Here is a 23,711-nt window from a genome sequence, read left to right on the forward strand (position 1 = left end):
TCCCTGATAGCCACACATTTATAATTCAATTTTTACATAAAAATTTGCCTTTTTTAGTTCAGTTACAACCAATAAAGCAATAGGAAATACTATACCTGCCTGCTTTCTGTTTCAAAATTTTAATATTAACATTTAACTTACTGAACGCTGTGAACTTAGTTCTTAGGACAGTCTGTAGCCGAAATCGTCGTCGTCATCATCATTACTTGTATAGCCTAAAACAAAGTTGTTAATAATGAACACAGTAGCAATGTATAAATAAAATAAATGAAAATAATGCTAGAAGAGTGTATATATTATACATATTTTGACATACAGTATAGTCTGTTGTTCTTAATTAATTAATTAAATCCAGCAATACTCATATGCAACTTCCTATTAACCTTTTCAAATGGCAGAAATCTGGCACACTAAGTATGATGAAAATACATTGAAGACAGATACAAACAGACAGACAGACAAATAAACAGGCAGACAAACAGACAGACAAACATTGATGTATAATAGTTCAATGTTTGAAAATATATGTATTAACAGACAGACAGACAGACAGACAGAAATATAAACAGACAGACAGACACATAGACAGACAAACAAACACAGACACAGACAGACAGACAGACAGACAGAAATATAAACAGATAGACAGACAAACAAACACAGACACATAGACAGACACATAAACAGACACACAAAGATGAATTGGTATGTTGAAATAGAGTCACAACAAACCACCACACTGTAATCACTTGATGCAGATTAAATTACTAAGTCTGCTCTGCTTTACATCGTATTACCATTAATGTGGTTGTCGTCACTGTCCTCTTCATCTGACTCATCGTCAGGATAGTCATTACGCCAGTTGGACTCATCTGAAAGCAATCATATCTCAAATGACAATTGAAGTCAATTACCACAGCGATGAAAGTCAGTTATACAGCAGGCTGGCTAAAGTCAAAATCGACACGACAGGTAAGACAATATGCAAAAAAACTTCAAGTGCAAAATTCTAAATTTTCGCTGTAACTTGTGTAGCAGCTTGTTATTGTCAACATTCAGTAAGTATATATCAATTACATTGACAACCATTATAGAATTGCGTTAGATCATGTGATCTCACAAGTACATTGGTGTTCATATCGCCTCGTTAATTGAACATGTTTTCAACTAAGGCATTGATATTTATGGGCTGGTGATTCACAGACACTGACAATACACTAACAGCAAGCCATACCATTAGAGTCATCTTCATCATCCAAAATTGTTGTCCCTTCTTCTCCATTTCCACTGTAGAGAAAGCGAGTGTCATCATTGATAGTCCAGATCTCATCACTGTACACAACAAATTTATATAAACCGCATGCAAACAAACTCGAGAAGATGGTAATGATTGCAACGTACCTGTTGTCAAGGTCAGGTATTAGACTATCTGAATCCAAGCAATATACATCAAACACCCAATCTTCTTCCATAAAATCTCCATCAAAAGTGTCAGCTGTTGACTTTCTACTTTGACCAGTTTGTACCTCGTCTGAAATAAGACAAGTAAATTCGTAGGATCATATTAAGGAAGACAAAACAGTGGCAACAAACATTTGGGAAAAGAATGCAACTAGAAGAGTAGACAGGCATATAGATAAACAAACAAACAAACACACAAACAGACACATAAACAGACACACAAACAGAGAAAACAGACAAAAAGTAGCAAACAGACAAACAATAAATCAAACCTACAAATACAGATAGTAGCACACAGAAAAATAAAAATCTATAGAAAATACATACCTAACTGGCAAGCTACATTCAATTTCTCTCTAATCATTGCCACATCGTTGCACAAGAGAACATCAGGATCAAGCACCTCAAGTTGCTGAGCATGCCACTTATTCCTGTCTTTCCTTTCACTCTTGTCTCTGAAATTCAATACAACTATGACAAGTTTCACCAACACAAACATTGCAATGGATAGAACCTCACTGATGACTGCTGTGGTGTCTCTGCAATTACATCATAGAGATGAAACAATCTCTTTGCTTCTTCATCAGTTGAAGAGCCTCCTTTAACTTCGCTTTCATCATCATGATCACTAAACAAAAATCGGTAAGAACAAAACAGCACTAGTATAAGGACTCGTGGTATGTAAAGCATATTGATATTTCATTTGTTTGTTGTGATACAGTGATACTGAGTTAAGTAGAATATACGAGTACCCAGAATATACTGATGAATAGCAGTTTGATGTGAGATGTTTTGTACTTTGGTTTCAGTGCAATATAAAATAAATAGACAGAAAAACATGTCCTACAAATGTCACACAACTACTCACCTTAACTCATCAATTGTGCGATGTTGGTTGATAATTTTGTACTTCCTCGATGATACAGCAGCCTGAATTACAGACACACAAATGTATTGCATGATTAATTAAGTCGATGACTAACATACAATAAGACTACTGTACACATACATGCCACTCTTGCCGTCTCTCATTCTTCATCTTCTCTGGCATCTCCTTGTATTTAAATTTAGATTGAAACTTGGATCCATCACCGAGTTTTTTCTATAAGTATAAGTCAACAGCACAAAGACAATGTTTCGCAAGCAACTGCTTCGTACCGCTAAACTATTTGCAGTCTCTACACTGTCATCAGGTAGAGTAGCAACAAACCGAAACACACACTCTGCACACTCAAATCATACTATTACCGTATATTGAAACACGATGACAAGGTAAGAAGTAAACCTTGTACTCCAGATGACTCTGTGTGTGCTTCATCAGGACACATACGTTTATTTGAATGCAGTACAACTGTGAAAGTAAATAGACACAACAATAGATTTATTAATGTAATAGCTATTGAGGTCTGTGAGCATAGAGTACCAATACATGATTAGTGATCACCGTTAACAAGACCTGAGTCTTGACATTTGGTCCACACTAGCATACAATGTGTGGTCAAAATTGGTAAATATTTACCAGGAAACTAAATATAACACTATTTGCATACAAAACTCTTGAAAAGATCTGAGCATGTCTACTGATGCATCTATAGTCATATAATATCTATAAACAAAGTCACGTGACTGTTTCATTTGTGTTTGAGTACCAAAATGTGATGCAGTTGCCTGTCAAGTCATAGACTGCAACCGTACTACTATTATTAAAAAGGACATCTTCCTCCAACATTCTTCAAAACATAAAAAATGTCATAACGAAAACATAAAATGTCATTAATCTTTCATTTTATCATCCTTCATGTGCTTTCATTGATTGCTTCTGTTATTCCACCAGATGCAATAACAATTTAGCAAAATCCACAATTGTCTACTGCATGAACACCAATAAAGTTTGTACACATAAAGATTCTCATAGATAGAAATGAATCAATGTATCAATGAATCTGTGAATCTGAAAATGTCCAAACTGAAGAGAAGCTAAAAAAATAGTAATTGGATAATGGAGAAACAATACGTAATGGCAAGCAATGATGTGCCTTCAATTATGTTTGTTCACTGTCTACTACTGTAGTACAGAAGTAACTTGGAGTTTAGTCTTATAATTGAATTCAGTCACATACCAAAAATCCCAATGCAATTCCAATGGCAAACATTCTACATGTCACATGCTATGTTAACCAACGAAGCAAACAATGTACATACATACATGCAAGCATACAAAAAATAATTTATTATTCACATCAAGTGAGAATTTTAGAAGTAGAGTAGTCAATCTAATATCGAACGTTATCTGATATTGGACACTTCCTGACAAATAACAAACGAGAATTTCTTTCATCTAAAGGCATGAATGTAGAGAATAGTTACACAGAAACAAGACGTGTTAGATTGGGCTTGATCGCTTGATGTCTCACCGTTCACATCAACAATTTCCAATTTCCGCTGCTGTTCTCCTATATCGGACACCCCCTCTAATATTGAACAGTGGTCGGTTTTTGCTTTTGACGGTGCCACAGCTTACTGTCTGCACCTACAAATAACAAGTACAGTACATGTCTCTTCTACGTGCAGTAATAACAACAGATTGGCGGGTTGTGTTCTCTAATATCGGACACCTGTTGTGCTTGTTTCGTGTACAATCGTGGCAAGAAAATGCAATGGATTATGTCAATGTTGACGACAGACGTCTAGAAACTGCTCGCCGAGTATGAATAGCCTTTCATTTGTCTTCCATGTCAAACGAGGCAAGTAGTTGGAAAGACAAGTATCTTAAAATTGCTCTAGTATTGCATGTATGCCTATTATAGGTGCAGAATAGACAACTACGATCGCAAACAGCCGTGTTCTAGACGTCAAAACTGCATCCACATGCGTGTCTGCCCTCATACGCTACATAAACGGAAAGGGTCTTGCAGAAAGCGGTAGCTCACTCAAATCACCATGCACGTCCTAAGCATCGCCATTGTTCGCAAACATGTGAATGCAGTTTTGACATCTAAAACACGGCTTTTTGCGATTGTAGCTGTATATCTTGCACCTATAATAAGCATACATGCAATACTAGAGCAATTTCAAGATATTTGTCTTTCCAACTACTTGCCTCGTTTGACACGGGAGACAAATGAAAGGCTATTCATACTCAGCGAGCAGTTTCTAGACGTCTGTTGTCAATGTTGACATAAACCATCGCGTTTTCTTGCTGCAATTGTACTCGAAACAAGCACAACAGGTGTCTAATATTAGAGAACACGACCTGCCCCTCTTTTTCAACCTCTTGAGAGAGAACATGGAAAGCTGCCAATCTGTGGCTATTACTGCGTATAGAAGAGACATGTACCTGTTATTTGAAGGTGCAGACAGTAAGCTGTGGCGCCATCAAAAGCAAAAACCGACCGCTGTCTGATATTAGAGGGGTGTGTCCATTAGAAGAGAACAGCAGCAGACTGTAAATTGTCGATGCAAAAGGCGAGACGTCAAACGGCCAATCTAACACGTCTTGTTTCTGTGTAACTATTCTCTACATTCATGCCTTTAGATGAAAGAAATTCTCGTTTGTTACTTGTCTGGAAGTGTCCAATATCAGAGAACGTCCGATATCAGAGAACGTCCGAATCTCAGAGACGTAGCTATGGGGGCTTATTGGGGAGTTAAGTACCCCAAAGTTATGGGCGTGGTTGCTCATCGATTTGTAGAGTCTAATAGAGTGATTTTATGTACATAATTATACAGTACCAAAATGATACGTTGCTAGTTTGTAAATCTATACGTATATACATACAGTTAATTTTGAACAAATTAATATTAATAATAAACCCCCAAATTTTGCTCTGGCTACACCGCTGCCGACTTAGCCTCAGCCTCCCAGACCCATGTAGCGCCGATTCAAAATCGTCTTCCGATTCAAAATCGTCCTCCGATTTTGAATCGGCGCTACATGGGTCTGGGAGGCCGAGGCTACTGCCGACTTAGATTGACCACTCTACAGCAAATTTTCTGGTAAGTATTTAGCCTATACACCAGTGAGTTCTTATTTATCAGTCAAGTAATCGTCGCATGTACCTTTGCTACAAACATACACAGAAGTATTTGTAAAGTCTGTTGCTACATGTTGTCATTGATTCTCATTATATTGCAATTGACAGAAACATAAACATAATATCACAATGTGACAAATAAGAAAATGTCCAGGAAAGTGTGCAATCATACCTAATGCTTCTGCAGCATCTTCATCTCTTCGTCGTTTGACACGCAAAAGTGCTCGTGTCGCCATTTGTAACGGTTGCACACGTGACGTAGCTAGCACGCTAAACAAACCATACGCACTACGCAATGTGTCTGTGTAGAAAGAAGATGTATCACAGCGCATATACGGTATGATGTAGTTCTCACTGGAGCAACAGACACGGGCACAATATAATTTTAAGTATATACACATATATTTAATTAATTATTGTAGAATTTCTGCACGATCTAGAGTCGGAGTAGTAAAGCCTACAACGTTAGCGTTAGAACAGATACTCAAATAACAGTAACAATAACAAAACAACTACAATAATAATAATAACAATAGATCAAGATTATATAGTAGACTAGACTAAATTAAAACCTATCAAGATTATGACTTAATTAAGTAATCAATGTAACGGTTTAGTTTTAGGAAGTGGTATGCCATTTGATGTTGTTTTGAGCACACAGCACAAATTGATTAAAACACAGCTCTTTACTACTATGGTACGAGTGGCATGCATCATAGAGATGAGGACACATCTTGTCACTTTAAATTGCATCCATTGCATCTTGACTTACAACTAATTATAAGTACATTCTACAAATATCAAATAAGAATACAAAATTACATTAAAGTCCTACAAAAAAACATAAATAATGTTGCCATGGTGACAAACTAAAGATAGTTCAGATATATACAAAATAGGTTAATTCCCAGCAAACAAAAATACAACTCTTTGATTATTGTAGAAAACTTATACTACAAAGTCAATCCGGTAATAACAATTATTCGATACAAGACCACTTTATCCCACATGTTGGTCTACAGTCCTGGCTGGATATCACAAAATGTCTAAGTGTTGACGACTGATGCTTATAGCTACAGATCTAAAGACCATATTATAACAGAAATCATCAAGTTGGCAGCCACTGCAGCAGCATCTTCTGTTATTGGTATAATTTCCCATATAAACCTGTGATGGTCTTCACAAAGATTATGGAAAACCAGTAAGCTTGAAACAAAAAAACAAGGCAACATCCAGCAGTGCAAAACCATGGTATTGAGCTGGGGACTTCCAACAATGTGAGCCGGCCGTGATATTTCCCATACATCCAAAACATAAATGGAAACACGAGAATCCTACATATAAAGAAGCTGATCATCAGCATCATGCCACTGATGGTATACCATATCGTCTCCTTCATTTCCAACTATAAGCATACAAATGAAGAGTCCAATTGTTCACAATAGAAATAGAAAAACTTACGTGTTTCAAGATCATGTTAAGAGACAAGAAAATTGTACTCATCTCAGCACAGAAAATACAACCAACAAAAAAGTCACCAAGTCCTCGTCTCCAAGACTACATATAAACAAACCAGGGTGATCATTAGTAAAATTACCAATTAGTATAAACGACATGCACCTACGGCAATTAGAGGAAACCCAAAAGCAGTCAATGCTACATGATGAATAACAACTGATCCTTTGTATTGCATAAATACACGCACATTATTGCCATGTTCAGCTGAGTGTGCATGATACATTGCACGTAAATCATAGATTAGGTAGGGTAGACCAAAGTAGACATATCTTTGTAACCACACACTCCTACATACCAAAATCAAGAATTAGCACAATGACAGTAAACATTTTTCGTTGTGCAATGTCTACTTGTCATAAAGAACATCAGGACATGTGAAGACTGTGTAAACTCCTACAGCTGTAGCTCCTACAGCTTGAATACATGATACAAGCCTGCAGAAACACAAACACAGTAAGGGCTGGTTCACAATATTGACGCTGAGCGTCAACATCAAAGACACCGCCTTGACGCAGACGGCATCTTTTGATGTTGACGCTGACGCTGGAATAGGATTATTTCTAATTAAAAAGCCCGGTTCACAGTGTTGACACTGACACTCAGCTGAGCGTCAACATCAAAGGCAGCATCCTTTGATGTTGACGCTGACGCTGGAATGGGATTCATTTCTATTCCATCATCAGCGTCAGAGTCAAAGTCGGCATCAGCATCAACATTGTGAACCAGGCTTTAAGATAAACTCTGTCAGTAATCTAGAAAAAAAACAATAAACTGATAAAGGATACCATCAGATATGCACAGCAACAAGTACATGTGGCCAAAACTGTGCACAATTTTTTACAAACATGTGAGCTGTGAGCTGGACATGCCCACTAAGTTACACTTCACTAACAATGCACAGAAAACTCACACTGCAAAACCAAAAAAATTGATAGCAAAAGTTAGTTGGTTCCAAGTGCCTTTCAGTAGCACATAATTTTGATGGGTTGAACAATACAGAGCCAGTTAGCAGCTTGAGTGCACATCATACAGAGAAAACACGAACAGAGTAATATTCCAGTTCAATAGTAGCAAACCCACGCCACTGATATAACTGTAAATTATACATTATATTTATACTGTCATCATGTATTAAATTTAATTAATTAATCAAATAATTTAATTAATTAATTAGAGTGCCCATAAAATGTAAAATGTAATTAAAGTTTTCAATAACTTATGACACTTCTACACGTTTACACTAGATCTACTCCATGTGTATTATATATCAGCATTATCCAAGCTTTTTCAATTTATTCTTTTGTACATGTAGCTCGAGCGGTTTTGATGCGCGCGTTCAAGAGAGTTCCGAGGCTCCCACGTGTACAGTAGGGTAGCGGCACCTAATTCGGAACACTTCCGGTTACGCCCAGAATTAGAGCCCTGTTTCTCATGAAACAAAAGTGTATTTGCCAAACATTGTATATCATATTATAGACCAATGCATGACCTTACTCGTAAGATTAGTGGGAGTGCACGCAGTCGCTGCTGCTCGTCGTGATCACGTTTGAAATATTGCGTGATAGTTGATATCACCATATGGGATCCTAATTCGGAACAGTCGTTTTCTTGCTAACCGCGTTTGCAAGAATCTTGATTTGTGCGTTCCGAGTACCGAAGAGATAAAGCTACATGCACGGCTACTGAGGATAGGACTTGTGCTTGTCAAGCAGGGTAGACCACGTTCCAATGTTGCCTAGGTGTTGTTGCGTATTCTTGAAATCATGAAGATTTAGCTTCATTTCTTTGTTGTTTTGTAGATGTTAAACTACAACATCGCCAAGGATGTAGTAACCATTGATCTTCAACCGATTTTTGTGAGGTTTCTGTGTCATTTACGATGTGAAAGACTGCTAACTATCATCAGAGACGAAAAGGAACTGTGGATATGCCCGAGCAACGTAATTTACAGCATAGGAAGTATTCATCTTTTCATCAGATGGACTTGAGTCTAAAATTTTGCAACATCGTCATTATTTTATTGTCATTAATATCAACCATTTACAATGTGGTGCCAACGTTACTCCTACATAGAGAAATGGTTTCTACATAAAGGAAATTATTTCTACCGAAGAATTTATGAAAGATGTATTTAAGAACATGCTGGGCAGATCCACAACTCAGCCGTATCAGGCATGTCTGTAAACATGGCGCACCAGTAGTGGTACCACCTTCTGCAGCCTGTTTTATCACAGCCTATCCAGCACTGCTGATCATCTGTGGTATCGTTTTCATAGTCCTTACCACATCCCTGGCACAGATTTTCTTGACTACTACTAAGGGGTAAAGCTAAGTCAACTTCGACATTCCTTCGTTTCTTCTTTCTTTCTTTCTTTGATGTTCTCTTTCTCTGAGGCGATGTACGGCTTCTTCGCTAGTCACTGATTCTCCGTAATAGTTGAGCTGAAGTCTTCCACTCTTAGAGGCAGGCTTAGTGAGCTTGGCTTGAAAATGCTCCTTGAAGATGGATGTTATTTTTTCTGTGATTGGTGTTGCTGTTGTCAGGCGATCATAGCTGCATTTCGTGTAAGGCATTGATGGGTTAAGTGCACCATGTGCAATAACTTCTCTGTTTAGAGGATGAATACCTGTTGCTCGAAAGCCACTGACCAAATGCTCAGGGAAAACACTATTTTCCCATAATTTCTTTAGTAGAGAAGGAAAGGATTTTTTTGTGACTACTGCCTGACATGTTTCAGTTTCGTAGATTTTTAGGATTTGACTCCAGGCTCTCTTGACAGTTCGAAAGACACTCATATCTAAGGGCTGTAGAATGTGTGTTATGTGTGGTGGTAAGCAAAATATAATTGTGTTGTTTTCCCTGGCACATGTTACTACTTTCAGTGAGATGTGTGAGCCATGACCATCTAGAATAAGCATCACAGGCAGAGACTTGTGCACTGATTCTGTAGCTGGCAGAAAGACAGAGCAAACCCATTCTGTGAATTGTGCTTCTTCCATCCATCCAGAGTCACTGCTGGTATATCTTGTTCCAATGGGGCCATTTTCCATCCATGCTGGATCAGCTATCTTAGCTTTATACACAACATAGGGAGGAAGCTTTCCCCCACTGCTGATCCACAGGCTAGCACTGTAATATTCTCTCTGCCGGATCCACTGCCTACTTCAACAACGTGCTTGTCTCCTCTTCTGACAATGACTTTTGTGGAAGTTACAGAAGTGGAAAGACCTGTTTCATCACAGTTCCATAGGCGAGCTGCAAGGTCACTGTACTTTAGGTCTAGCAAACCTTCATCCCTCAGTACTTCCTCCAGTTTTGTGAAGAAACCATCGATAACTTCAGGTGTGCAACACTTGGCTCGTTGGATTGTTAGATGCTGGGGTTTTCTTTCAGTTAGTTCTGGCCAGCGTTTGAAGAAAGCACTTCACCACTTCTTTGATGGCTCGCCTGATGGAAAAGAGCTTTGACAACCAACATCTGCTAGATATTGCTTGAGCACACGCCCAACCAGGTCACGTGCAGCTGGATAGCCAAATGTTCCTACAGCTATGCATGCACGAACCACTACCTTCTCTTCTAGCTCTGAAAGCGTGGTAGGCCTGCCAGTTTGCTGGTGTTTAACAACACCACGGACGTGGCTGTAGAGAGTTGTTGTAGCACAGCCATAGGTCTTTGCTGCTTGACGCACTGATAAACGCTTTGACTTAACAGCATCAACTGCTTCTTGGAAAGCAGCAGATTGAGACGAAGCAAACGTCGACATGTATTTAGAAACACAGTTGGGAAAAGTTCAAATCATTTAGATCAAATGACTTCGTTCGCTCCACCCATGCACGTGCAGAATCAGACACAAGGGAACGTGTATACAATCCGTTACTCTACATGCGTAGCAGTGTGCTTTTCAAAGGTTCATCGCAATAAAAATAGCTGTTTATGCCTGTATAGCTACATGTAATTGAGTCGGGGATCGGTAGACTAGTACACATTCGTTGAATGAGATGTCCACTTCAGGACGGAGATGACTGGTGCTAAGGAAGTCTGTGAGTGCATACCAATAAAATCCAGACAGTAAGAATTTTGTATGTGTTTCAAAACTACCGCGTAAGTGATTAATTTCAATTAGGCATTGAGAGAAATCACTGTACGCCATATTGCCATCCACACCAAATGAAACGTGCAAGCACCATGCTAGTAGATATATGTAACCGTCTGTACCATGTTTTTGCACTAATAAACGATTTCTAGATAGAAACAGGCCGTTTTAGCTTACCTTTGGCAAGATGAGGGGAAATGGTAGCCAGAGCCTAAACATTCACCAAAATTATTCTACATCGTCAGTACAGACTAGATAAACACATGACAAAATCGCAACGCGATGTGATAGTTGTATCTGGGAGAAAATAAATGTTCCGAATTAGGCTGGGAGAGCTAATGGTTTCTCACGAACCGCCCACAATCGCGTGTTGAAACGTGGTCGACCGAAACGAGCGTCGCTCCATCGGAGTGTCAACAGTTACTCTACAAGATTATCTAGGGTACAAGCCAATCAAGCACTTCGGTAAAAAGAAACACGATCGTGAAGTAAGGCGTGGCCAAAACTGTTCCGAATTAGGTGCCGCTACCCTACCACACGTATTGTTATTATCTGATTTGTGATGTAGTTGTACTGTCATAGTATACTGAATAATATAGTAGACGCGAAAAAAACGAAATTACGTATACCTCACAGCGATTTTGAGAGAGGAAGCTTTAGTAACAAAAGATCCTCCGTATCTTCGAACGCCTCGCACTGATAACTGGAAGGAGCTACCAAAGAAACACGTTCCCAGAAGAATTAGAGCGAATGCCTCCAACATCTCTGGATAACTTCAGTTGACGCATGCGCTATGCGCTCCACTAACAGAATTAATTAACAGATTAATGTTATACTGTATGGCTACTAATTTTTGACAAAACAAGTGCGTACGCGCAATTGTTTGACATTCAAAGCCTGCATGTCAACTTCCGTAAAATCCGTTCATACAACCGCCCCCTAACATGCGCCCGTAGATAAATCTATGGTATATCCAACAGTGCAGAGTGAATTTCACAGCAAACAGATAGTTATACATTTCAAGAAACATACTGTAGTTAATCTGTGTGCAAATTATAGAGTAAGCACACTGTCATTGATAGCACTAGGTAATTACAGACTTCCTACTAGGTCACCATTCATTCACTTCAAGCTACTGAAGCAAACTTGATGTTTGTGTCAGTAGTTTACACTCTCTCTCTAAGACTCATTAACATTTTATATCATGTACTTGTCCCGTTTCTTTCACTGAGCACAAAACACATTTCAACCAAATTGCTAGAAACATTTTTTCATTTGATTACAACAAAGTACATGTGAGTCATTACTGTGCAAGTAACTCAACCACACTAATGCTAACCATGCCACAGTAATGACTACCATATCTGTCACAGAAGTCTTGACACATGAACAGATCATCACAAACTGTTTCATGATCAACTCGTCTTCTAAATCTTCAAAAGAATAAAGACACATACAACTGAATTAATGCACATCAGTGTATACACTGTTTATTACAATAAAATCCCATTGTCATTCATACAAATGCAAGCACACAAACACTATTCAATCCATGTGTCACTAAAATTGCAAATAAGTCCACACTGTCTATAAATACATTCTAGAAAGTTTAGCAGGATAGCCTTGTTCTGGACACAAAACTTGTTATGATTTCCTACATTAAAGAAAGAAAATTACCTGTTTCATATAAATTCCAATTTCAAGACTTTCATTTGGTAAAATTGGTTCTAATTGCTGGTTAAGAAACAACCTTGTCCTGGTCTTCAGTTCTTCAATGCTACATATATGAAAGCATAAAGTAAGCATTGTGTTTCTCTAATCAGTTACGTATACAGTATGGTACTGTACAGTAATCATGCAAACACTAAGCTGTAAAGTGCAATCACTACATCACTTACTCAAAGTTCAGCACAAGACCTGTTCAAGCGGCATGAAAGGCAATCTGCAGCGTGTAGACAGATTAATGTGACATAAACAAAACAAACCATACTATAATTAATACCACAAAGGCCACAAACTAACCAGCATTGAGAAAAGTGATATTGACAATCCATAATCAGAAAAATCAAACTTCATGTTGGCATAATTAAAAGCAGCCTACATAAAAACAAAACTTTTAATAAGTCAAGCTAAGCAGATCAATCAAAATGCAAAATGCTTCATGGGTTTGGTGAGTTTTCGGTTTCCGTTGGCACCAAAATACATTAAGACTACTTTCGATTACGCCAGATATATTTACAAAACACTAAAACAATCCCTACATTGCAGACAATTTGCTAGGTATCTCCATGGCAATTGCTTGCAATCGCTGCACACTGCATCTGAGTGCTATGCAAGCATGTGACTACAAAGAAGCACGTAGCATACTCATTCTCAATGTCTACAGTAGCAACTGCGCAAAAAATTGAGAAATTACCTTTGCATTTGATACCTGTACGTTCTTCTTGCACAGCTTCCAGATTTGTACGTATGCAATAAGATTTTTTCTTTACAGACACGAGCACCACATTAGATTGCAATTCAAACGCATCCATACGCTTCAGAACAACGACAGCTCGACACTTCGCTATTCGATCTGACGATGTTTCGACTTCTAATACCACAATCTTCGTCCAACATTACCACAGTGCGTACCAAATCGACAGTGCATCACTTGCTACGTATACACGACTTCAATATCACCGAGCCGTGCTACGAATAGGCATAGGTACCACGTATCCTGCAGAGCTGAAGATAATCATATTCTGGTAATTGTAGACGAGTAAAACAACACAGGAGGTCAAAACAGATACATCCACACCTACAAGGCTACATTGTCGAAATATTTAGATATGCGAAAACTGTCATCAACATTACTTATTGAAAGCTCTAGCTAAACGTCGAAGAAGTCATGAGACTTGCGAGGAGCCTACTCAATCCAATAAAGGAGACAAAACGTGTAACTCAGTGTAAGGTAGTATGATTTCCGTATACCATCACAACTCACACCTAAGCTGATCCCATGCACAGAAACAATAAATGTAGCCTACAATTTGCACTGTGGAATAAACACTATAAGATCTAGAGCCATTCTAATATTGACACCGTCTGCTAGAAAGCTCAAATGACCTAGTTAATCAGGTCTGTAAAACAGATCTGATTTCGAATCTTGAAATCTGACTAAATCTCTGTGTTGACTAGTAACCTGTACTGGCAGGACGCGTGCAAACACTAGCAGCATTTGAAAATGACTTGTCAACAAAGGTTTACACAGTCCTAGTACATTAATTAAACTAATGTACTAAACTAAGATGGAGTAATAATAAGTAGCAAGTTACAAAATTATCTTCCATAGTAACAAACAAGACTCCTTCACATGCCAGTCAAAACAACAACTATCTTCATGGGAAGGCCTACACTGTTCGTAATGTGTGTGCGTGTGTGTGTGTGTGTGTGTGTGTGTGCGCGCGCGCATGTGTGAGTCTATCTGTTGTCTATAACACCACCATATTCATTTTAGTGACCACCTCGTCCCCAGTCGTCGACAGTCACTGGTTGGCATTATACAAATGACCACACAAAACAAACTGGCTGACAAATGTGCTGACACAATTCAGTGCCAAATTCAACACAGTTTAATTCGGATGTGCCAGACTAAGAACAATTTACAACAGGCATATAATAATAATAATAATAATAATAATAATAAATAATAATAATAAATTAAGAAACTTGTCTGTCTTTCTCTCCCATGTTTCTCTAGCTTTATCCAAGAGACTATGACTTGTTTCAGTCGTTAGGAAGTTTCTATGGTCTGGCAAACGGTCCCGTTGACGATGACGTTCAGTGCTTTCCTGGTGGTCATTTATATCCACTAGGCGTGCTGTACCGATGTTCGTGGTCACCAGTAATGCCTGCAATCTATATCGAATTGGCTAGTCATTGATCGCCGTGTGGACTACACAGAAACATGTACCCCGTTGGGCTCACCTGCTGGGTTGGTGGGCGCCCAGATGGGGTAAAGACCCCACTTGCCCATTATGGAGGGGCATAGCAACACATAAGCACTTACAGAAAACAGTGCTTCTGGGATCTACTTGGATCCTTCATAAAGTCATGTCTTCTTTCTAGACAGCCGTGATGGTCTAAGTACTTCTGAAGCAGGGTTTGCTTCTGGTACTTGTAATAGACTTTACAAACCAGACTGATCTGATTGAGCCTGACACACATCACAACTTGCAGCACTTACAGAAAACAGTGCTTCTGGGATCTACTCGGATCCTTCGTAAAGTCATGTCTTCTTTCTAGACAGCCGTGATGGTCTAAGTACTTCTGAAGCAGGGTTTGCTTCCCGTACTTGTAATAGACTTTACAAAGCAGACTGATCTGATTGAGCACAACAATAAACCTGCCGGGTTAGTGGGCGCCCAGTTGAGAGGGTGATAACAACAAATCATTGCTTTTTCTATTCACATGTATGTTTCAATATGCAAGCATTGATTCTAAATAGTCTAATTACCAAATCGTTCACAATCAGACCATCAAAGCATAGACTGGAGCACATTCAATTCACTTGTAAATCAAAACTGATATTCACGTGACATTCCCTAATTGATTACTACATACCCTAATTCTGGAAATTAACGCAGTAACTTAGTAAATGCAAAATGCTGCCAGACACTCGCCAAATGCATTATTTACAGAGTTACTACTATTTATTATTTATTTACTAGCTGATTTGGCCCTTCTTAGCCCAGGCAAATTAAATTGTTAGTTATCAAGTGCCAAGCAGATAAAATAACTGCTAAGTATCGTGTTCCAGAAAGATGAGATCCTTTCTGAATATCCGCTATTCACAAAATCCGGATGTAGTTTCACAAATATGTGACCAAATCACACATCTAATCTTGCAGCTATTTAGATGTTGCTGCCACATTACATGAAACAGGTGTAGCAATGTGGCAGCTACTCGACACACATACACAAGGAGAATGAACATACTGAAGGCGTATTCTAAAGAACCTGGTTATACTCAAAAATCTTCCTTTTATCCATGTCACTGGTAACAAACGACAGGCTTCGTGTGTACCGTCCGAGGTCGGTCATAAAATGAACATTTCAGATTCGGTGGAGACCTAATGCGCCATTAGTTTATAGAGAAATTCAAGTGCGAGAGGAGGTGGTTCGATCAGTAAGAAATCGTGGAACTCTGGACGATGACACCACCTTCGTTGACTACAACGATCAAATTGACATGCATGAGCAACGATTAGTGGAGCTACAACTCACGGTTTCGGAGACATGTGCGATCACACAAACAAACCAGACAAACAGACAGCTCTCCTCTATATACAGTATACATCATAGATGTTTGTTTGCACTGCGTTTCCATATTTGCACTTACCCAAATAGCATTGCCTATAAAAACCGTCCACCATGTCAATTCGCATTATTACCCAAGGCATGAAATGCTAGAGTACAGTAGTGCAGGCTGCTCACGTGACGTATGACCGACCGACCAAACGACTCGACGACTCACTCCGCCTACTGCGTAACTCGTGACCAAATATATCAAAACCTATTTTTACCCACGTAATAATTTCCAAAGTTATGATAGTTTTATGCACTAAACTAAGCACCGGAGTAGTTTCTTACACAGACATGTCTTGCAACAAGCAACTGACAGCGCAAGTACTGCATACTGTGTATATGACTATTTGATCTTGATACGTAGCTGTAGATCCACACACAAGCATTACTGATGGTCTATTGCATTCAAGAGTAAGCTATGGCATAAACAATCCATACTCATAAAAGCAACATTCGAAAGAGGACACGAAGAATCTCGTCAAATCATCTAAAACGTAGCAGTATATACGACAACGAGCCAAACTCCTATAGAGTCTTCATCAAGTCTTGTCGCGCCTACATTGCACCGCTTCGATATCCGTCGTATAAGGGTGGAGGACGCATAGGCCGTGGAGGAGGTGGTGTCCTCCTTCTATGTGGTCCGCCAGAAGGTAGTAGTGGAAGAGGATGAGGATATGCGCTGATTTGAAAAAAGACAACGTTCAGTCAAATCGAATGACAACAGTATCAATCAGCAGGATGCAACAAGCAAACACTACAATGGGAACGTTGAGGAAAGTGCTACTACTTGAAAGAAACACTGTCCAGATTATACATGTGTTGGTAATGTCCAGTTTACGATATTCAAACACTCGCAAAAAATTTTCGTGTAACATTTCTAAAAAATCGACCATGACTGCCATACTAATTAACAAACAAAACCTGTCCACCGGTTGTTTGCAAGCTTTCATAATTTGACATGCTAAAACAATCTCAACAAAAATTTTCATTTTTGTTCTTCAAACGTTGAATCGTTGATGTCTAAAAGCAAGGCTAGAAATCTGGCAGTGTACCTTTAAAATTCACTACATTTAGCAGTCATGCGTATTGCCAGAAAATGACAATCCCTATTCGAGAATTACGACAACAACATACGAACTTCGCAACCTGTGTTCGAACTATTCGATTGTCGCAAAGAAAGAAAGGTTTTTCCTAAGCATTGAACTAACAAGCTAGAAACATAAAATCTTACCCTCTTGGTGGTGGCTCCCTGTATTTATCTTCATAATAGCTATAATCAAGAAGACAACAAATATAAAGTATACTTAATGTTACTAAATGCACAATGAATAAACCTTGCATAAGCAGAAGGTGGTGGTGGTGGTGGTTCTGGTCTTCGATATGGTGGAGTACGACTCCTAGAGCGATATCTAGGTGGAGGAAGATCATACGCACGGTAATCTCTTGGTGGTGGTGGTGGTGGTGGCGGCGGTGGTGAATAGCGAGAGTAGTAAGATGATGCCCGACGCTCTTCGTAGTATGGATCACGCCTGTCATAATCACGCCTCTCATATTCATACCACCGAGGGCTGTGATCATCATAGTAGCGAGTTGGAGGCGGTGGTGGTGGAGGCCTGATCAGAGGACTGCTTGCAGCATAAGGACCACTTCCAGCGTAAGGGTCACTTCCAGCATAAGGGCTGCTTCCAGCGTAAGGGCTGCTTCCAGCGTAAGGGTCATGATAGTGATAGGGATTGTGATACGGTGAAGTACCATACATATCAGCGTCATAGTAGGGACGGCCTGTACGTTGGCTAACAGATTGTGATAAAACATTATTATAATTAAATTAATGAGAAGTATGCAATCTTTTTACTAACTCTCTGAGAGGCTCACGACGACTAATTGGACCCATAGGCCGAAGCTTTCCTGACTTGAACTGGTTCTTTGAAACCTGAAAAGGCAAGAAAATGCTGATTACCTAACAACCAGCAACACCTACATAATCCAACTGAAAAATAGTGGCTGTACTGCAACTGTTATGATATTACCACACAGACAACCGTGTGAACTCAAATGCTAATGTTGGAAATTTCTGAAAACGCAAAACTTTGAGTTATAGGTGCAGTCACTAAAGATGTGTGTGTGTGTGTGTGTGTGTGTGTGTGTGTGTGTGTGTGTGTGTGTGTGTGTGTGTGTGTGTGTGTGTGTGTGTGTTGCTATATCTCAGTTGGTTAGAGAGTCATCCTATGGAGTGATTACATCCGGGACCTTGCAGAGTGCAGGGTTGCAGGTTCAAGTCACAGTGATGGCGAGCTATGGCATAATTTTCTTAGGCAAGAAACTTACACACAATTGCCTCTCTCGACTCAGGAGTATAAATGAGTACCTGGTCATTGACTGGGGTGGCAAAGGCCCCCGACTGCGACAAAGTCCATCAGCCCCTGAGGTCCTGGCGGGACTTCAGGTGCCCACACCACAGTTGGCATCACAGTCGGTGCTACTGCGAGTACCTGGCCAGGCTCCAGGAGATTGCTTAGCACAGCCCATAGCTCCTGCGTAGTGCACAGGAACCCAGCACAGGAACCCAGCACAGGAACCCAGCCATCTGGCTGGGATCCTAACGGTAATGAACGCAACTCCTTATCTATTTGCCATTTTATTATATTTTGTGTGTGTGGCCTTATCCAAGCAACTCTAAGCAACACTAATTGATTAAACGACCAGCACCTCTAGATTGCTGTATATATCTACACCTGCTTCTCGCCTCTGTCTACATACAATCAGAACAACACGTGCTGCTCTCACCTCAACTCGAATCACTTTCCCTTGAAATTCCCAACCGTTTAGCGACTCTGCTGCTCTCGATGCGTCTTCAGTTTTGTCGTAATGCTACAAACAACAACGAAATATATCGTTGCCTCGTCACCCTAATCTGGAACTCGATTCACCTACTAGGGAGTCCTACTTACCACAAACCCATAGTCGGATAGAATGTCGCACTCGGTAACCTTTCCATACCGCTCGAAAAGCGCTTGCAATTCGTACGCTTTGCAATCTTGAGGAATGTTCCCGACGTACAGCTTCTTCGACATGGTCCGTCAACCGTGCGCGCGCTAAGCAAGCACACCAACCCACAAATTTCCGGTTGTTCTTATAATCGCCTAGTAAATTCTAACGCATTGGAATTACAATAGCTTAGTTAATGAAGCATCTACATATATAAATCTCTCAACACTAACAATCTATTATCTAATTTGAGGAGTCTTCGGGCTTGGAGACATAGACATAATATACAATCTTCTTGGAACGCATAAAGCTGTGTGAGTTGTCAAGTTTCAATACATCTATCACGCAGCAAGTGGCACGTAATAAACTAATTAACTCAGACTAACGACTTGTGTCTCACATGTTCCCTTTTTACTGCAAGCATAGTGACTTTCTTCTGGTATCAATGAGCAATCAACACGTTCAACTGGCATCTGCATAAATGACAAACCACCATCAGTCCAAAGCCTAAAGGTCTACCCTGCTAAAAGTTAAAAACTGTTTCTCAAATTTAAACTCCATTTATTTATTTAATTAATTAAGCTAGAAAGTAAACACATGCACAAATGCAAATGTAAATGTTGGAAATTTAATTGTATTCTAAAGGTCCAGCCAGAACTCATGTTTAGGCCCACATACCAGTAACTATATATATAGAGTAGTAATAAAATGATGTGTTGTAGACAAAACAACAAGTGACTGAAGACTAAGTCAATAAGACTATTACTAAGTCAATAATTATTTATTAACTGATTGATTACAATCAGTCTCACAATCAATTCCATTTCATTTTCAAGTTCAGACGAAGTCTTGTAATATGTAAGTCCAACGTTCACATCGTGAGACTCACTCTTTACACCCCACCTGAAATACACCTACGTCATCATTCAGAGTCGCCAATGTTGCAGACTAACAACACACAATACCAAATCACACTGCCTGCTTCTGCAACCTCAACAGGTACATCGAGTGCGTGACCAGCACTGATGGTTGCTGATTTACGAAGTGGATCGTCTTTGCTAAAATGGCCTATTTCTGACAGATAGTACCGCTTTGGCACAGTACCACCTTGGCATATCTACCAGTACATAATGATGATACACACCAAGTGTATATACGTATAATGTGATAATCTTACTCCACACGTCGGGTCACCATTAGGACCGGTAGCATTGCCACCATAATGCACTGGTAGCTTGTCGGGATGAATATGTTTTAGCAGCACATCTCTCCAATCTCCTTTACAGACAATAACATACACACAATCAACTACAAATATTGTTGTACTTGATTATTATCTTTTCACCAATCCCTTCACAACCAGGGTGGCTCGATCACAGCATGCACTATGTTACATATCTTGTTTCTATATAAACATATTTTCACTACTGACCTACCATTATGCACATGATTCTATATCCTACTGTATTTCAAAACAACACTGTAAAGCCAAAACTGCTGTATCAGGTTGAGTCTCAAAACAACACAATTTGTTATAGTACTCTGAACTTTGGTTTTTAAACTTAAAACAGTTCAACACTCTGATTACATGTATACTTAACAAACATGTAACTACTGGTATACTGTATCTTCCATCTTTCTTTGTTTCCTGTAACATCTGTTCATTTGCCAATTATATTTCCAAGTTGATACAGATCAAGTTAGCAGCGCCTTAGCAACCATGCACTTCCAAGGTTCTGAGTAGCTGCTAGAATCTCTAAAGCCAAGTGCCAAGTATGATTACATGCCTCAAGGTGTCATTTCTAAATAACAAGGTTAGTAGATATAAATAGACAAGTGTCATACCAACTGATTTGATTAGTATTTAATTAAACAGAGAAGTGGCACCTGGAAAATAGATCGAGGCAATAAATTCTGTCTCTGCATACAGATTAATCCTAAACAGCTCATCCCCTGAAGCTACTGCTGTAACTATAGGAATAAAGTAAGCAATCAATCACACCTCGTCATTAAACGTTCTTCTAGATCGACTTTGTGATTTTGACTATATAAGAAGAGATGAGAAGAGCAAGAGCCAGTGTATGTGACATGTCCAACTACTATGCCAGAGAGGTAGATACAGTATCTACTTGTCACAATAGAAGCATGGACATAGTGGAGCAGATACAAACGCAATAGCTGTCAAAAGGTATTGCATGTAGTATAATAAAGCACCCACCATACAAGTCTTGATGCACACAAGCATGCACTTTTTAGAATATCTAGGATCCTATTTTAACATATCTGGCATTGCTTGCAGCAGCGGTCCATGCAAGAAACTGCCACAACTCCAGAACTAAGCCGTTTTGCGCAAATCTACCAAAAATAAAACAATCTTATACCCATAGAAACACTGCTATACCTTTATGACTTAGCGATAGAAGAGATACTGCAATAACATGCACACATGTGTGCACACACACACACACACACACACACACACACACACACACACACACACACACACAGTGCAAAGGTGACCACTCTCTGATATATGCACCCCAGTCTACATTTCTGGCCGTTCTCTAGTACTCAAACAAAACACAACGTCTACAAAGGATGTACAGCACAGGACTGTATCAAAGACTAACAGATTTTGGTGGAAAATTTGGCTACACTGGCCTATCATAAGTAATTCCGACGTGTCAGACAGTTGTACCAGTCTTAGAATAGATATACTCCCTTTAATGGGTCAAACTATACTACATTAATAAACAAAATAAAACAGCAAACATGTGCATGTGCTTACTCCCATAAGCAATGACAATGAAATGGTATACATAATTGACTCTGTAAAAACCTTCCCTAAATGTCATATACAGTATAAAAGAGCACACAAAACTAAAGTCACACATATAGCCCTTACTTCCTAATATATGAATCTTTGTTCTGGTTTCTTCAGCCAAAAATGGTTGCACCATACCATACAAGACAGCCATTAGTTTAGGAGCTGCCAAATGTAATGTCATTACAACAATCAAGTCCACTGCTGCATTTTTTCCATACCATTTATCACATATGAGGCTTTAAGCCGTTCTGGATAATTCTGCTCCGAAAATCTAGCCATCTGCAAAGTAATAAAACCAAGACAATTCAATCTACTACTGATGATAGATTTCAAGTCGCACAAGACTAGCACCTCAATAAAGAGGTCCAATGCAGGCTTCCAAAGATTATGCCATCCAATGCCTCCTAGATCCATGACTACTGTAACGAGATCTACACGGTTGCCATGCTACAAGCAGCATCCGTCTCCCTGTTACTCATCAAAACTTTGCAATTTCAATATCACACCTTTTTTGACTGCTCTGCCAAAAGTTTCGTACAGATTTCTCCATTCCTTAACGCTTTCTTCATAATATCATATTTTCTTGCAGACTTCAACAGGCCTGTAGTACAAGTGCATGCATCTCATCATATCAATCCACTTAGGTTCCCGATTGACGCCAAACCAACCAACCTTTGAAGTCCATATTTCCTGTGACGTCATAGTATACTAAGTCTCCGTCTCTGTCTTCACCAAAAAACTCTCCAGGCTGATAGAGTCTTAGCACCTAGTAGCAAATCATGCATGCATGAACTTGCAAGCAGTACTGCTTCCGTTGAACTGCATTTGCGTACTTCCGGCGGTTCCCACTCCCTTGCTGTGTCCAATTCCCATTCAGCTCGACACTCCATGTGCTAGAGAGAGAGAGAGTTAGAAACGTCGCCAGGCAAACAAATCAAAGCAAACAGGTGATAAACCTACACGACGTAGCATCTGTTCAGACTTGGACAAATCAAACTTCCTGGCTAAAATCGCATGGGTATAGACATGTGCATCGTCAGCATGATGCATATTGTAATAAATACTATGTCGCTGCATCACCTCGTAACCAACGCAGAAGATAGAAATCATCGTGTTCTGGTTTGAGAATATCAGTTACGCACTCCCTGAACTGTACAATGCAAAGAGTTGACTATTTTTTGGCAAGCCGGCTGCAAGTGACAGTTTCTAGACGTGCAAACACTTGCCTTCTTCAGAGACAACTCCTGCTCGTTGGATAGGTCGCCCATGTGTCCGCTCATCTTCGTCGTTAGTGCATCCAAACTGCAAATGTGTCCGCATCCACCAGCAAGCACGCACTCAGCAGTACAAGTACAGCATACCGGAGATGACGCACGCATGGTGACCACGCCCGCGACGTAATTGGAATCAACTGTTTGCGTTTGCGTAAGTCATTTGCAA

At 39.5% G+C, this 23,711-nt stretch overlaps 5 protein-coding genes across 7 annotated transcripts; all 5 read right to left on the reverse strand.

The window, feature by feature from the left end:
- On the reverse strand, positions 1-5,752 carry LOC134192165 (probable RNA polymerase II nuclear localization protein SLC7A6OS). The gene is made up of 11 exons (XM_062660870.1): positions 5,668-5,752; positions 2,747-2,812; positions 2,620-2,684; positions 2,471-2,563; positions 2,330-2,391; positions 1,976-2,089; positions 1,789-1,916; positions 1,402-1,531; positions 1,235-1,332; positions 798-872; positions 1-215 (listed from the first exon to the last, which is right to left on the reverse strand). The coding sequence occupies exons 1-11, from the start codon at positions 5,729-5,731 to the stop codon at positions 163-165; spliced, it is 948 nt and encodes a 315-aa protein (XP_062516854.1). The 5' UTR covers positions 5,732-5,752; the 3' UTR covers positions 1-162.
- A 381-nt stretch (positions 5,753-6,133) lies between these two features.
- LOC134189138 (TLC domain-containing protein 3A-like) lies at positions 6,134-11,880 on the reverse strand. The gene is made up of 5 exons (XM_062657379.1): positions 11,737-11,880; positions 7,364-7,447; positions 7,120-7,300; positions 6,957-7,052; positions 6,134-6,900 (listed from the first exon to the last, which is right to left on the reverse strand). The coding sequence occupies exons 1-5, from the start codon at positions 11,868-11,870 to the stop codon at positions 6,637-6,639; spliced, it is 759 nt and encodes a 252-aa protein (XP_062513363.1). The 5' UTR covers positions 11,871-11,880; the 3' UTR covers positions 6,134-6,636.
- Positions 8,818-9,979, reverse strand: LOC134193402 (uncharacterized). Its single transcript, XM_062662240.1, has one exon. The coding sequence runs from the start codon at positions 9,930-9,932 to the stop codon at positions 9,342-9,344; it is 591 nt and encodes a 196-aa protein (XP_062518224.1). The 5' UTR covers positions 9,933-9,979; the 3' UTR covers positions 8,818-9,341.
- Positions 11,881-12,159: 279 nt separating the features above from the next.
- On the reverse strand, positions 12,160-19,545 carry LOC134180104 (RNA-binding protein 4.1-like). Of its 3 annotated transcripts, XR_009969938.1 has the most exons (9): positions 19,408-19,545; positions 19,244-19,327; positions 18,316-18,389; positions 17,791-18,249; positions 17,688-17,726; positions 13,130-13,204; positions 13,006-13,049; positions 12,785-12,884; positions 12,160-12,540 (listed from the first exon to the last, which is right to left on the reverse strand). XR_009969938.1 is itself a non-coding variant. In XM_062647193.1 (6 exons), the coding sequence occupies exons 1-6, from the start codon at positions 19,528-19,530 to the stop codon at positions 17,012-17,014; spliced, it is 903 nt and encodes a 300-aa protein (XP_062503177.1). In that variant the 5' UTR covers positions 19,531-19,545; the 3' UTR covers positions 16,834-17,011. The 3 variants fall into 3 exon arrangements, 1 of the variants encoding a protein (XP_062503177.1); XR_009969937.1 differs by having other exon boundaries at positions 13,006-13,204; XM_062647193.1 differs by lacking the exons at positions 12,160-12,540; positions 12,785-12,884; positions 13,006-13,049; positions 13,130-13,204 and adding an exon at positions 16,834-17,135.
- A 37-nt stretch (positions 19,546-19,582) lies between these two features.
- On the reverse strand, positions 19,583-23,641 carry LOC134190507 (SEC14-like protein 2). Its single transcript, XM_062658965.1, has 14 exons — positions 23,498-23,641; positions 23,352-23,421; positions 23,232-23,275; positions 23,105-23,164; positions 22,944-23,037; positions 22,778-22,872; positions 22,623-22,718; positions 22,490-22,550; positions 22,350-22,433; positions 20,622-20,722; positions 20,410-20,561; positions 20,257-20,347; positions 19,845-19,917; positions 19,583-19,782 (listed from the first exon to the last, which is right to left on the reverse strand). The coding sequence occupies exons 1-14, from the start codon at positions 23,549-23,551 to the stop codon at positions 19,688-19,690; spliced, it is 1,170 nt and encodes a 389-aa protein (XP_062514949.1). The 5' UTR covers positions 23,552-23,641; the 3' UTR covers positions 19,583-19,687.
- Between the last annotated feature and the right edge of the window lie 70 nt (positions 23,642-23,711).

The sequence above is a fragment of the Corticium candelabrum genome, chromosome 1, assembly GCF_963422355.1.
Source record: "Corticium candelabrum chromosome 1, ooCorCand1.1, whole genome shotgun sequence".
Classification (NCBI taxonomy): domain Eukaryota; kingdom Metazoa; phylum Porifera; class Homoscleromorpha; order Homosclerophorida; family Plakinidae; genus Corticium; species Corticium candelabrum.